The following is a 15,233-nucleotide window of genomic DNA, read 5'->3' as shown; positions in this document are numbered from 1 at the left end:
TTTCGTCCGTCTCACAAAATTTGTCTCATTTCACTTTTTACCATTTTTGGTAGTGTACCCTATATTCCACTAAGGGGATGGGATCATCTGTTGTGCACAAATGCACAGCAGCTCCTGCTGTTTTTCACAATTCAATAAAATAATACTCCCTGTGTTCCATAGTAATCGAGGCAAAACTTTTCGGCACGGAGATTAAGAAAAATTGTGTTATGTGAGTTAAGTAAAGAGAGAATAAAGTGGAAAATGAAAAAGGTAGAGAGATGAAGATAGAAAAAAGTAAAGAGAGTAAAGTAGGTGTGGAAAAATGTGTTGACTTTTACTAAAAAGGGAAATGACTCTATTACTATGGAACAGACGAAAATGAAAAAACGCCCCTATTACTATGGAACGGATGGAGTATATATTTAATTATTTTAATCACTTGTGTGGAACAGCAGGGGCTGCTGTGCATTTGTGCACAGCTAGCAGAGGATCCACATCCTCTACTAACTCTTTCCTACTCACATTTTATTACTCCATAAAACTAATATATAAAAGTAATAATCACATTCCACTAACTTTTTCAACTCACTTTTCATTACATTTCTTAAAACTCGTGTCGGGTCAAAGTGGACAACATTTGGAGGACGGAGTACCAAATAAGTACGTACTCTCACTTTTCTTTTTGATTTATCCTAAAAAAGATGTCATATTTCTTTTTTTTGGAAAAAATCTACTCTCTCATCATTATACAAAAATATTTTTTTTTCACTCAACATACAAAACAAAACCTCCTAAAATCATATGTCATTCCATAAGTATGATATCTTTTGTGAAACGGGGGGAGCATTAGTATTTTCATCGAGAGCCCGACAACTTAGAGCGGTAGCTCATGAGATGAGATAATAGCCTAGGGAAGGAGTTAAATGTGACTAATACCGACGTTACACCAAATAAGTTCTCTCTCTACTAATAATATTTTGAAATAGATTCTCGAATTTGATGTTTATGTCCTTTTATTTTCTTTAAACACTGATACATCATTCTCAATATTGTTAGTCGTTTTAACCATTCTTAAAACATTGATATTGCAAGAGTGATCGTGAGTTCTCCTTGGCTTGTAAGAAAATAGAGTAAAGATAAACATTGATTTAATGCAATAGGGACACTACTTTTGTTGACATAGTTTCTATATAGGGTTGATGTGAACTTGTACAATATGGATCGACGGTGGTACTTTGCAGCACGGAACATTGCTATCCTCTATTTTGTGACACATCGAAACCGACACATTTTCTGATTTTTATTTTATTTTTTGAAACTGACATATATGATTTGAGATGACAATATGTCATGCGTGATTGTGATTCACTCTAGCAATTACTCCTAAGATTTACGCGTGAAGAGATAGATTTATAAATCAAATTTTATCAAATCTCACGTTTACAAATTTTGTAGTGGAATATATGTTTTTGAATCACTAGCTAAATCGAATTTAAGGATTAAGTAAATCTAGATTAAAATTAAAATATGGAGTATGGTAAATGGACGATTTTGAGAATAGATGGGGCTTGTAAGTTAGGGATGCGTGTATGGTGATTTCTTCACCAGAGAAATGTCGTTTAGGTAGCAACAAAAACTGCTACGTCCATTAGAATTTGGATTGATATGTAACTCTTCGTTTCAATTAGTCTCTTTAAATTTGAACCACACCACCTAACTCATTGCATCTAATATACACGACCTACTACACTACTTTACCACTCGAAACGAAACTCGTGGGGTTAGATAGTGAAAAAGGTTGTCGTCAATGTCGGGAGGCAGAGTCGGTGGCCACAGTGAATAAAGGACGAAGAATGAAAGTGAACCCCAAAACAGAGAATGATGTGGCCACACACTATGGGTCCGTGACGATATACAAAGACAAACTGATGGAGTATTTTTCACCCTCATGGCCGACGAAGGAGTCGGTAGACCCTTGACCCTACCCGAATCCGCCATTATACACACACACACACATACATGCTAACTATTGGATGATTTTCTTGTAAAGTCCTAAATTGTCGCCAAATTGTGATTTTGTGTAGCAGCTTTAATTAAATCAGGCTGTAAATTACTGGTCGAATTATCAATTTATAATTATTTTACAACTAATCAATATAATGGCACATGGCTTGATGACGTACTTACGTGTCACTATCAGATAGCAACTAAAACAATATCACACCGTAGGTAGTGAAGAAGAATGTGATGGAATGGAGAAAACAAGAAAGAAGATAGGAGAAAATACAACTAATGAAGTTATTTAACATAGTATGAATGTTTGATGGTGCGCAGGTCATGTATCTGTATAGCTAGCTAGTGATAATTAATTTTACTCACTCGATCGTATCCTCCATATGTCGTTCATTTCATATATTGTGCACTTAGTAGTAAAACAATAATAGTAGTAATACATTACTTAGTGAAATTATCGATCATCATTAACTACTAATTCAAAACTAAATAGATGTCATTAACATTAAATTGTGGAAATGGAGTGATGTATCATAAACACACAACAACACAATGCAAATTCAATCAAACTTCAAAAATCGTCATTAAGTCGTTGTATTGCTGGTCATTTAGTACAATTCGTCGTGTTCGAATCATAGAAATTATTCAATTATGTCACGCAAATATGGTGTACATTGGCATATAAACATTGGAATAATTGTGAAATCTAGTGTACCAAGAAAAAGGACCAATATATAAAAGAAACCCTAGATATCTATGAATCTAGCTAGGTTAAGCTAGGCGCATGACTTCGATGTTTCAATGAAACACAATTAAATCGTTACGCAATGACAGTTCTCATACATGTGTGTTTCACTTTAGCAAAGAATTCCATTCAATTTGAAAGCTACGTTACACACACCAATATATACAGTACTTTTTTTTTCTTTTCTCCCATTGATTTTGTCGATGTGTGTCGATTTATAATTGCAATGGCCTTGAAATTAATTAATCCCATTAGTAAATCATGGAGTTGTAGTTCTATTTAAGAGCAAGATAATTCATTGTTAGTAAATTTACTCATGAAAACAAGAGTTGATTTCAAAAAGGCTATATAACTCCAACATAAAAATTACTCCCTCCGTCCCACTAAATATGAAATGTTTGTTTTACGATACGTGATGTTAATTAGTGTTGTTTTGTGAGTTAATGAAAAGAGAAGGAAAAAGTAGATATGATGGTATTTCCATTTTAGAAAATGTTTTATTTTTAATGAGACAACCCCAAAAATATGTTTTATTTTTAATGGGATAGGAGAATTTAAAATGTTTTTTCATGAGATGCATGGCTGGACAATTTCTTAATCAACATTCATATACCCTTTTGTCTCACTCTAAGTATGAATATTTCTTATTCGGGACATAATTTTATACAGCGTTGCTTTATTAATTAAGTGAAGCGACAATGATATTTCTGTTCTAAGAAGTGTCATTCAAAATGGGGCTTCTCAAAAGGAAAATAGTCACTTAAAGTGGGATGAAGGGAGTACATAATATAGAAGAAAGAATTCAAACCATGCACACTAAACCTAGGGCTCATAGAGACGAGGATGGACGCGCTTGATTGGTTTGCGTGGTTTGAACTAATAAAAAGAGGGTTTACATGGTGCATATAACCGAAGTTTCATCGATGGAGTGAAATAAATTAACGACTGCCGGGAGACTAGAGTATAACTTTGACATCGACGCTGGCGATAGCTAGACAATGTTGAAGAGAGATAAGATAAACATATAGATAAATATGCTTGACTTAAATAAAAGACATTTATATATGCCTCTTTGGTTCAAAGATGGTGGTTAACTATTTTTTACTATCTAAATGTGCTAATATGTGTCATTACCACTATTGTACAAAGATGCAAAGAGAAAGTAAATGAATGCTACTATACTACAGTAAATTAAAAAAAAAATATTGTGCATGTGATTGAATTAATGCATAAAATCACAAAGACGTTCAAGACTCTTCCTGTCTTCCACAATTATTTTCATTTTACTTTTTTCTTTAAATTTCAATGTGTCATCTTAATCAAAAGTGGGCTCATCGTCACTGTCGATCGTCCATATACACAAGAGCAACTACCTAGCTAGCTAAACTAAATAGTGAAATTTCACTGTTTATTCATCACCAATTAAACCATAAATGAATTTCTTATTACTTGTTGAATTAAATGGCAAGATAGGAGCCACAAGTTGTGCCTTTTTTTCTTTTCTTTTCAATCAACACTATTCATGTTTCTCCAGGTGCTTCTGGGTTGTGTTAGTTATGTAATAACGCCACATACATATATACATATGTGTGTGTGTATTTGTGTGTGTTTTTTTCCTTCTTCTTGCATGTGTGTGTGTGTGTGATTTGACATATGTAGAACAGCAATAACACTACTACTACTTTTTTATCGCAGTTCATTCGTCTCTTTTCTTTATAATATTGGTGTCTCCATCATATGTGGCAAAAATCTTGAAGCTCCCCTTCGTCAATGGACAATGACTCCACTTCCATTTTTATGTAAACTAGTTGATAATATCAAGTTTTGTTTGGTTTAATTTGCTCCTTTTCGGAGACATTTTTTCTATAAAGGTTCTATAATTAAGCATACAATGTACTCCCTCCGTCCCTGAAATTTTGTCACATTTTTCCATTTCCGTCCGTCCTATAAAATTTGTCACATTTCACATTTTACCATTTTTTATAGTGGATCCCACATTCCACTAACTTATTCTCACTCACATATTATTATAAAACTAATACTTTAAAAGTAGGACTCACGTCCTTCCAACTTTTTCAACTCACTTTTCATTATACTCCCTCCGTCCCCGAATAAGAGTTACTAATTAATTTCCATTTTGGTCCGTCCCCAATTAAGAGTAGCACTTCATTTTTACCATAAATGGTAAGTAGGTCCCACATTCCACTAACTCATTTCACTCACATTTTATTATAAAACCAATATAAAAAAGTGGGTCCCACATTCCACTAACTTTTTCAACCAACTTTTCTTTATATTTCTTAAAACCCGTACCCGGTCAAAGTGCTACTCCTAATGGGGGACGGAGGGAGTATTTCTTAAAACTTGTACCCGGTCAAACTGTGACAAAATTTGGGGAACGGAGGGAGTAAAACCGAAATTCATTTCGAGACGATCCATTGTTAGACAAGATAATAGCGAGATACTCTGAAAATATCGTATAAACCAAGATCAATTTTTGTCCAAGATTAAATTAGTCGCAAGTGTGAAGTGAAACGATAATCGTGAAACACAATGTAATATTGACAGTGCAAAAGAGACAAGCTTAGATACATCGTCACGAGCCATGACTTTTAAGAAAAATGATAGCCGAACTAGGGATGCGAATATACACGATATCTAATCAGAATAAAAATTTCAGCCGACGAAACTGAAAAGTCACAATCTCATAATTACTTGAAATTTGCTCATAATTTGTGAAAAATGCTAAGAAATCGGAGATCGTTTGAGGGGCAAAAATGTCATTTTCCTAAAGTCCGGATATTTGTTGTATTTGATTCTTTTTTCTATTTCCATTTTATTAATTTCCTATTCGTTTTAGGATTAAGGCCTCAGGAAACATTGTGTTTGCAGTCAGTTTTTTTATACTTATTAAATTAATTTTCAAGAAACTAGGGTGCGTTTGAATTTTTGTATGATTCAATCATTGATTGCATGCCAATTGACATGAAGAAGAAATGGTATGAACGACCCCATAATATTAATTGAGCTAGGTCCTTCGTTACTTAATTTCCACATTTATTTTGTAATCATACATTAATAAAATTACAAGTGTATATATGCCATTAATATACATCGATTTAAACCAAGACATAAATATCAAATCACACAGTTTCAAAACACGTTGCAAAGCAAGGTACTACATGCATTAATGTTTGTAACCGGCCATGTGTCTTGGTTTGTAAACACATTACACATACATATATTTGACATAAATAAAAAATGGTACTAATTAATATCTTTCTGATCATTTTAGTTTATCTGATTTCTTGTCTTTATATGGCCTTTTGACGATGTTAATTCAACCTAAACATGGAATCGAAATTGGCTTATAATTGGCCGAGGATAAACTAGTCTTAGATTGACAGATGTAATATCTTACATAGCTAGCTAGCTAGATAGCTAGATACTCCTCCAATCATGCGACATCTTTTTCCACTACATATATTTGCATAATTTAATCAAAAAATCATGCTATTAGATTGTGTGTTCTTAGCTAGTTCTAGATGCTGAGCAATTTAGATGGTGCAGTAGGGTTTTCCTGTTCATGGGTTTTTTACATGCAAAGTTTTACCTAGCTATGCTTGTTTTACCCCTTTATGAGTGATTCTTAGATTGTGATTCTTTTATTTATTTTTGTTTTACCTGTGCTTTTTTTTAATTTATATTTGAGTAACATAATTTATCAAGAAGTTTTTTTGCAGTAAAAATTCTGCATTGAAAAAGATATAGGAATTTTTCGCTTTATTGAAGATTCAAGCTGAGCACTTCACTCATCGAGCAAGTGACACATTATATCCATCGCAGATATTAATAATCCAGTAATCGAAAATGATTGTACAATAAAAAATTCTCAGTATATAAGAAAATTTTAAAATTAGGATATGTGGCTAGAGCCCAAACTTTCCCTTTCCACCAGGACAAATGATTGAAAATTTAAAAAGCATAAGAAAATGCAAAGGACCTGAGAATCATAAGAGGAAGAAGGGGAGTTTAAATATGGATCTTTTGTCTTTGTCGAATTTTGCTACAACACAATTTTAGATGGGGTTGACTATGGCAAGTATGTCCTCACGAGTATGTTCTCTTCATCTAGGGGACTTACGAGTCCAGGTTGTTAATTGGAATATGATTTGTTGTTTCTTTATGTTGTCACTTGGTTGTTTACCTATTTTCCTCTTCTTTCGGCGTGCCTTGGGCTTGCCCAGGTGCCTCCGGTCTCGTTGTTCTTGGATGGTTATAGGGTGTTCTTGCTTTAGCGCTGATGGTTTTTTTTGAGTATTTTGCTTCTATATAAAAAAAGGAAGCAAATTTTAATTGAGAATATTTAGAAATGCAACTATAAAAGGTAAAATAAAGAAGAACAACGAAACTCTATTAAAATGATTAATTTTGGTGTATATTTCGAAAAAAGAGAAGGAATAATTGCTTAATTTTGTTGGGTTGTAATGATTAATATTAGAGCAGAATCGTATGCACAATGCTCAATCGGATTCACTGAATTAAAGGTTATGAAAAAAGCAAACTGACATTCAACTGTTTAACTGTTCATCACATTTGGACCAACTGATTACTCACATTGACTCATCTACGGATCTAACCCATGGCCCCCCAATCAAATTATTTCACATACATATTTATTATAATCAGAAAATATATGATGAAATAAAATGAATATATTTGTAGATTCTTGGTCCAAAATATTTAAAGTTCAATGAATTAATGAAATAATCCATAATAAAATAATAAAGATACAATTTGGGGAATGTTTTGTTTGATTTCAAATTGGAAATGATGGAGGGGGAGATAATAATGATCATGTCATGTCCATTGATTTACATATGATTCTTCTATTTATAATGACTAGCAACATTAAATATGTTTTGTACTACCAATTATGTTTAATTTTAATCACAATTTGTGTCTCCATTTTCAATATTTTCCAAAAATATCTTAAACTAATGTTTTGTTTACAAGAATTCTTCAATTTTGGAAATGTTTGATCGAAATGACGAGTCACTTCGTTGGATTTTTAGTTGGTATTTTAGGGTTTAGGAGTTTTCTCCAATTTATATTGCAAATTTTTGGCTAGGTGATTCAATATTAGTAATAAATGATAGGAGTACACATTTTAACTAATAGAATAAAATATTGATTAAAATATTATCAATTGTAAGATGGATAAATAGTACTCATTCTGTCCCCAGAAAAAATAGTCATTTTTCTTTTTAATTTTGGAATATTCAAAAGAAACAGTTTCATCCAAAAATGAAAGTTTTTCTCTAATTATTCAATCCATATATTCTGTTTTTCTCTTGTACTTTATCAATTTTTTCTTCTTCTTTTCTTTCTTACATTATTGATTTCACATTTAAACCTGTGCCGAATATTTTTGGTGGATGAAAAAAGTAGAAAGATAAAAATAAGAGAGAACGAAAAAAATGATGGGATGTGATACACTAAAAATGAAAAAATTAATTTTTATGAACATATATCAAAATAAAAAAAGGACTATTGGATAGTACTTCCTCAGTCAATTTCTTTTTTCATTTCGAGCCATCATCTAAATTATTTTTAATTAATATTTCTTACTGCATGCATACATTGTAATTAAATTGTTATATCTCTCTTTCTCTCTTCTGGTCCCCAGAGGTTATAAGTATATAAATATAAGTAAGGCCTCTCGACATTGTAGCAGAAACAGACCCACATTATTCTGATATTATATAAGTTTATTTTCTCCCTCCACCCTAATCATCATCATCATAATAAATCAGACCCCAATTCTGCACAATCTCTCTCCCATCACTTTCTCACAATTTCCTTTGCAAACATTACATGGCAGCCTTTTCCTCAACCTCCTTTCACCACCACCACCCTTTCCCCCTCTTCCTCCCTGTTTCCACCACCATTGATGCCACCACCACCACCACCACAATAGACAACAATTCCTCCTCAATTGTCACTGATAAACAAGAAACCATGGATAAAAAGAGGAAATGTTCTCCAAATTCTGCTCAATCCAAGGTTACTATTGTCTATTCACATGTACTATTATTTTCCTTTACATTAATCACATCCAAAAAAATTTATATTAGTGCTAATTAATTTTTTATATAGGATAAGAGAGAAGTGAAGGGAAAGAAGCAGAAGAAATTAAAAGATGATGAAGAAAAGAAAGGCTACATACATGTAAGGGCAAGGAGGGGCCAAGCTACTGATAGTCACAGTCTTGCTGAAAGGGTATATACCTTCTTTTTTTTTCTAATTTTTTTTTTTACTTTGTGAAATGACTATTATTTGTTGTGTTATAGGTGAGGAGAGAGAGAATAAGTGAGAGAATGAAACTGCTACAGACTCTTGTTCCTGGCTGTGACAAGGTGAATTCTTCAACTTCAATAATTTAATTTGTCCCAATTATATATAAATCTAATTGGCCAGTTTTGATTTGGTTTGGGATAATATTGTTTGTTTAGATGTATTTTGTGTGACAGCTCATGTGGTTTTGTGTGACAAAACAGGTCACCGGAAAGGCCCTCATGTTGGATGAAATTATTAATTATGTCCAATCCCTCCAAAATCAAGTTGAGGTGAATATTTATTTATTAATTTTCAAATTTTTCTTTTCAATTTATGTATGTATATTACCATGCTAAATAGTTCATTTTCTGCAGTTTCTCTCAATGAAGCTTGCCTCTGTGAATCCTATGTTCTATGACTTTGGGGTGGACTTAGAATCACTCATGGCTAGGCCTAATCAGGTACACATACAGTTTTCTTTAATCCAAAAACTATTGAGTTGATTTGTCACATTTTTTTATAAATAAAATCAAAAATTTGATAATGAAATTTACATGCAGGATCTTATTGACTTGCCATCCCCAATGCCAGAATGCAGTCCCACACCAGCCAATAACACTAATTTTGTTGAAAATCCTATTGTGTTTCAACAAGCCCAACTTCCACAGGTAAATTATACATCAACTTTATTTTTTTTATTATTTTTTTCAATAGATATGTATATAAAATTTTACTCCTATATTTTAATGGAAGATGGACAAAATATACTTATCATTTTCAGGGAAGCAGCCAGAGCTTGTGGGAAGTGGATGAGCATAGACAAAAAAATTTCAATCAGTCAGGACTCAACCACAGCCTGTTTTCATTCCATTAATTAATAGTATAAATTCCAGCATCTGCCCTACAACCATCTGGTTAGCACTCATTCACTGTCTGAAAAATATTTTTATTATTATGTTAATAATTAAAAATTACTCCATTTTAATGCATACAATGGATTTGAAAGATTTTATAATTTCTCATTCATTAATGTCTTTTAATTCTGCTTGCTTTACCTTTTCAAAGAATCATGTTTAATTAATAGTTACCATTGGTAAAGAAAATTAACGAACAACATCGTTTGCGGATTAATTAAAATAATCAAAAGAAAATGATATACTAATTAAACCCAAAAAGGAGTGCTTCAAGTAACGTGGGATAGATGAATTATAAAATAATGGTTTTCATTTATGTATATTACAAAATTAGTTTTCTAAGCTAGTTGTGGTTAATCATAAAAACGTGCATGAATCAATTTATAACCAATTAACTTATAAATTGATAGTATTTCTTTATTCATGCTAAAATTTTAGTTTCTTTATTTTACCCAACATATAAACAACAATTTCTTTGTCTCCCATGAATCATTATCAGGTATGTTGAAATAATTTGATATTGATGGAGGAAGAAGACAGTGCAAAGGAAAGCCAATGCTCATAATATTTCTAATTAAAGAAATTGAGGGGGAAATTCAAGTTGCTTCGATAGATTTGATGAGCACAAAAAAGGGCTTCAAAAATAGGTGGATATAACTAATCTGTTGACAGATTATAGTACTCCATCTTTATCAGATTTGACTCTCAAATATGGGAGCGCATTTTCTAGTGCTTGTAAATTTAGGCACAAATTATGTAGAAGGAAAAGATTAATTAGCATAAATTTCCATGTGTTGAGAATATATATGTATTGAATGTTGTGAATTTAAAGTTTAAATTAGTGCATTGTAATTCACTATATATTTTATTTTTACCGACACTTGGTCATATTCAGTTAATTCTACAGTGACTTACTTTCTTGTCCTTGTCGACTAACTGATTTAACCTTTTAACTATGATTTGATATTTTACTATACTACAACTGACATGACTTGATAGGTTATACTATATGTAGAGGGATTTTATAGAGTAAAAAAATCTCATTCGTTTACCATATGGTAGTTAAATTTAATTACACTGAAAAACAAAAATTTACAAAGCTTTTCAAATAAAATATAGTACGACTTAGAGAACTTCAAATTTATTCTAGGTGACAAAGAGATTAACATTACTTCATTTGTCCCTTATAAATGTACTCAAACTTATTTACATGATTTTATGTAAATATTTGGTAGTATGTGTGTTGATGTACTAGCAAAAATGGTACACTTTTGTTAGAGCGAATTTATTTAACTGTATAAATGCTAGAAAATGCGTGTGCCATGCATAATTTTCTGTAAATAAATTGATGTAGTAAGGATATAATGTAAGGAGATAAAAAGGTTTGGTAATTTTCAAAAAATAAAAAGTGCACAATTTTTTAGTCATGCTAAAATAGTAAACTGATCATATAGTATTCATAAGGGGTGGATGAAATGTGAATTATTGAAAATATTATTTTATAGAGTATAATAATCTGAATTCAGTTGGCAAATTGCAAATCCGTTTTAACATGAGGGCAATGAGTCCCTTCATTGCAGGATAAATGTAGATAATGTATTAGTCAATAAATTTTTAAGTTTTTGTCAAATCCTGGTTTTATATACTAGTTGTAAAATCTGCTTGTATATTACAGAATCAATTATTTGTTTTTGGAGCTAATAAGACTGTGATGCTTATATGACTTGATGATTATTTGCGTGACATTATCAGATCTTAACCAAAATAACATCACCTAGACAGCGAAACAACATCATAATATACTAAATTATATATTTGGCTGCCTACAATATGATGTCATTTGATTAACGATCAATAGTGCCACATAATTGAGTCATTAAACTATATTAGCGCCAAAATTTAAATTAATTGCGAAATCAGAATCAATGAATAATTTAATTACGAAATCAGAATAGTTAAGTGTAATTTACATGCACATATTTTAAGCAGATATGTAAAGTTCCAAAAGAAAAGGTTAAACCATCAATTTGGGTTAGTCTCTTCATATAATAATAATAATAATAATAATAATAATAATAATAATAATAATAATAAAATTAAAGATAAGTAACAACGAGCACACCCACCGACTGACCCACACCACTCACCCAATAAATTATAAACTACTTAATGAAAAATGAATTGGACTATATATAATGAATAAACAGGCTAGTAAAAATATTGGAAATTATGTAGAAGCATGATGTGTTCAAAACGTGATCCAAATGGGAGTTTGGGCTAGAATAATTAAATATAGAGCTCCAAGTTCTCAGAATTAAAAACGCAAAACCAATGTTTGGCTGCATTCATGTGGAGGCAAGGCATGTGGCATTTATGAGAAAATTGATCCACACTTAACTTATCACTTATAATATAAACAAATAGATACCCATCTACAAGTCTCTTATCAAGCATATGAAATACTCTAGCCACTTTGACTCTATACAAATTTTATGAATATGAAAGAATATATATAGGTATAAAAAAATAATGAAAAATTATACTTCCTCCGTTCCATAGTAATAGAGTCATTTCACTTTTTGCACTCGTTTTGAAAAAATGATATTAAATAGTTAAAGTGGAGAGAGGGTAAAGTAAAAGAGAGAATAATGTAGAGAAAGTCTTATCTACAATATTCTCTCACTTATTTTACTTTTTCTTCACTTTAACTATTTATAATTATTTTTTCAAAAAAAGTGCGCAAAATGAAATGCCTCTATTACTGTGGAACGGAGGAAGTACTAATCTTACATTTATGTATTAGTTTTATAATGAAATGTGAATAAAATCTGGGATAGACTTACTAATATAGTAATAAAAAAAATAAATGGGACATGCGAAGACGGACATACCAAAAAAAACCTATCATATACAGTAACATTTAAATTTATTCCACTCGACTTTCCAAAAAGAGAAAGAGTAGACAATTAGTGGGATGACCCACGAATTCTATTTTATTCATATTTTGAGACAATAAATTATGTAAATTTGGATAGCTTTCTCTAGAAGTGGAGACTGTCATCCTTTATGTCCATATATATGTGCTCCTCAAATTAATATACATGTCTACAATTATCACTTGTCACAATAATTTTGGAAGGAGATTTAAAGATTAGGTGTAATGTAGAGTTAGGTTGATGTATATTTCGTTTTTTATACTTGTGAAATGCAATATAGGTTTATATATGAAACTTTTGTGTATTTTTATTTGGTACTTGAATTGTGTTGTATGTAGTGCTCTCAATGACATATTATTACTAGTGAATTTAGGAGACATTTGCTAATGCTAGATAAATCATCTTATATTAAATGTATATAATAATTGGGATTCTAATCAACTCAACAAATTTGAGAATTGTCGTCATTAATTTGATCTTTTGTTTCTTTTAATTTGTTTTTAAGGGAAATCTGATTTTTTTTCCCTTAATTTCCAGTATATTAGTTCAATTGCTCAACCCTTGCAGCTTATTAAAACGAACCGCTATCCTATCTATGTTCATATCAAAATTACATTTTGCTCTTTTTGACCAAATATAGTGAAGGCTCAACAATATATCTTGACCTGCATATTTATTACTCCCTCCGTGACCTGTTCCACAAAAATATGCGCTCTTTCCTTTTTAGTCCGTCCCACAATAATATGCACTTTCTAATTTGGAAAGTCTTGTCTCTCTAATGAGGTGGGACTCTTTTTCCACTAACAATACTTTAATTACTTTTTCTCTCTACCTCTCTCTTACTTTACCAATTTTATATTAAAACTCATACCGAACCCAAAGTACATATTCTTTGGAGACAGAGGGAGTAATTTGTAAAGGTTGGTTAATTCTATATCTTTGTATAGACAAATATTATGCTAGGAATGTAATCAAATGCAAACTCTAAATATTGTACAAACTTCAAATTATGATTTGCACTATTAGAAAATATCAACATATGACAAAATAACATCAACAAGAAAATGTCGACAGAGTGTCAACGATTTATGTTGTGTTGACATCAAAATTCTTGAAGTTTTACATTATGTTGACACTGTGTTGAGGAGTTTGGAATTTGTATAATATATAAAATTTGCATTTTATCACTACCCTATTATAAATACCTAAAATATCATTATTAAGCACCATAAGCATAATCTTCGTTTATCCATCATAGCATTATTAGTTTATTTTAGTTTATTTTATTTATACATTTAATTTGGTCTAATATCTTAAAAATGGTAACTGACATCACAATTTACAAATTACACAAAAATAAAAGTTCGATTTATTCACGTCTCTCATCATTGTTTTTTCTCTCCACTTTGTTGTTGTGTTATTTTCCAGTATAATAGTATATGGAGTAATTATTAGAATAGTTGAGCATAGACAAACGTTTCATTGCAACTTGCAAGAGATCCCATGAGTTATGTTGTTTTGTGGAAGAAATCACAAAGTTCGTTTTCACTCCATTCTCTCGTCTTTTTCTTGCAATAGCTACATCTACCTTGTCATTTTCCGACCTGTTCAGTTCCAGACAAACACTACTACTACACATTTAATCACATCCTCAATTTACACACTAAATGACAAATGCATCATGGATTCGAATCTCTTAAGGGCAACACTTCAAATATGCAACCAATTCCACGACGAAATCAGTAACTTTGCACTCTCAATGGAGTGGCTCTCGCGTTCTCACGAAAAAATACAGTTTTCACAAGCAAATAGTGAGTGGTGATTCTTTATTCAAATACATCATTGTAAGTTATCCACAGATCAAGTGACAACGAAGGATCAGTGATCTGTGGCTTCTCATCAGCATCTCCATCAGTTTCTCTCATTCAGACAGTGTCAAGATAAGTGCAAAATTGGCAAAATCTCTATCTCTGCACTATGCAACAAACTCGTAAAATATGAAGTTAATCATAGCATGTGCAATGTTGTCTGTGAAATTAAGTAAACATCACAGAGCAGTTTGCATCACTCTGATCCTTTCTATATTCCACATCTCTACTACTGTCGATTTGCCAGCTTGCAGAGATGATGCATTTCCCTTTTCGCGACATGTCAACTCCGTATTCATGTAATCTAGCAAACAAATCAAAGGCTAACAGTATCTACTTTGGTTCTATCCTTCATCACGAAAGCTGTTGGATGTCAGCATCCCAACATTAAGATGACAAATCGGTTCGCTTCCAAGCAAAGAGGTTTATTTTCATA

The 15,233-nt window shown here is 31.6% G+C and overlaps 1 protein-coding gene across 1 annotated transcript; it reads left to right on the top strand.

Annotated features, from left to right (window-relative positions):
- The first annotated feature begins 8,467 nt into the window (after positions 1 to 8,467).
- Positions 8,468 to 10,873, top strand: LOC125218741 (transcription factor bHLH137-like). The gene is made up of 8 exons (XM_048120482.1): positions 8,468 to 8,806; positions 8,900 to 9,022; positions 9,094 to 9,159; positions 9,301 to 9,369; positions 9,454 to 9,540; positions 9,640 to 9,747; positions 9,861 to 9,993; positions 10,493 to 10,873. The coding sequence occupies exons 1-7, from the start codon at positions 8,618 to 8,620 to the stop codon at positions 9,951 to 9,953; spliced, it is 735 nt and encodes a 244-aa protein (XP_047976439.1). The 5' UTR covers positions 8,468 to 8,617; the 3' UTR covers positions 9,954 to 9,993; positions 10,493 to 10,873.
- Positions 10,874 to 15,233: the final 4,360 nt, after the last annotated feature.

The sequence above is a fragment of the Salvia hispanica genome, chromosome 1 (assembly GCF_023119035.1).
Source record: "Salvia hispanica cultivar TCC Black 2014 chromosome 1, UniMelb_Shisp_WGS_1.0, whole genome shotgun sequence".
In the NCBI taxonomy this organism is placed as follows: Eukaryota; Viridiplantae; Streptophyta; class Magnoliopsida; order Lamiales; family Lamiaceae; genus Salvia; species Salvia hispanica.
This window is presented reverse-complemented; position numbering and strand designations above follow the sequence as displayed.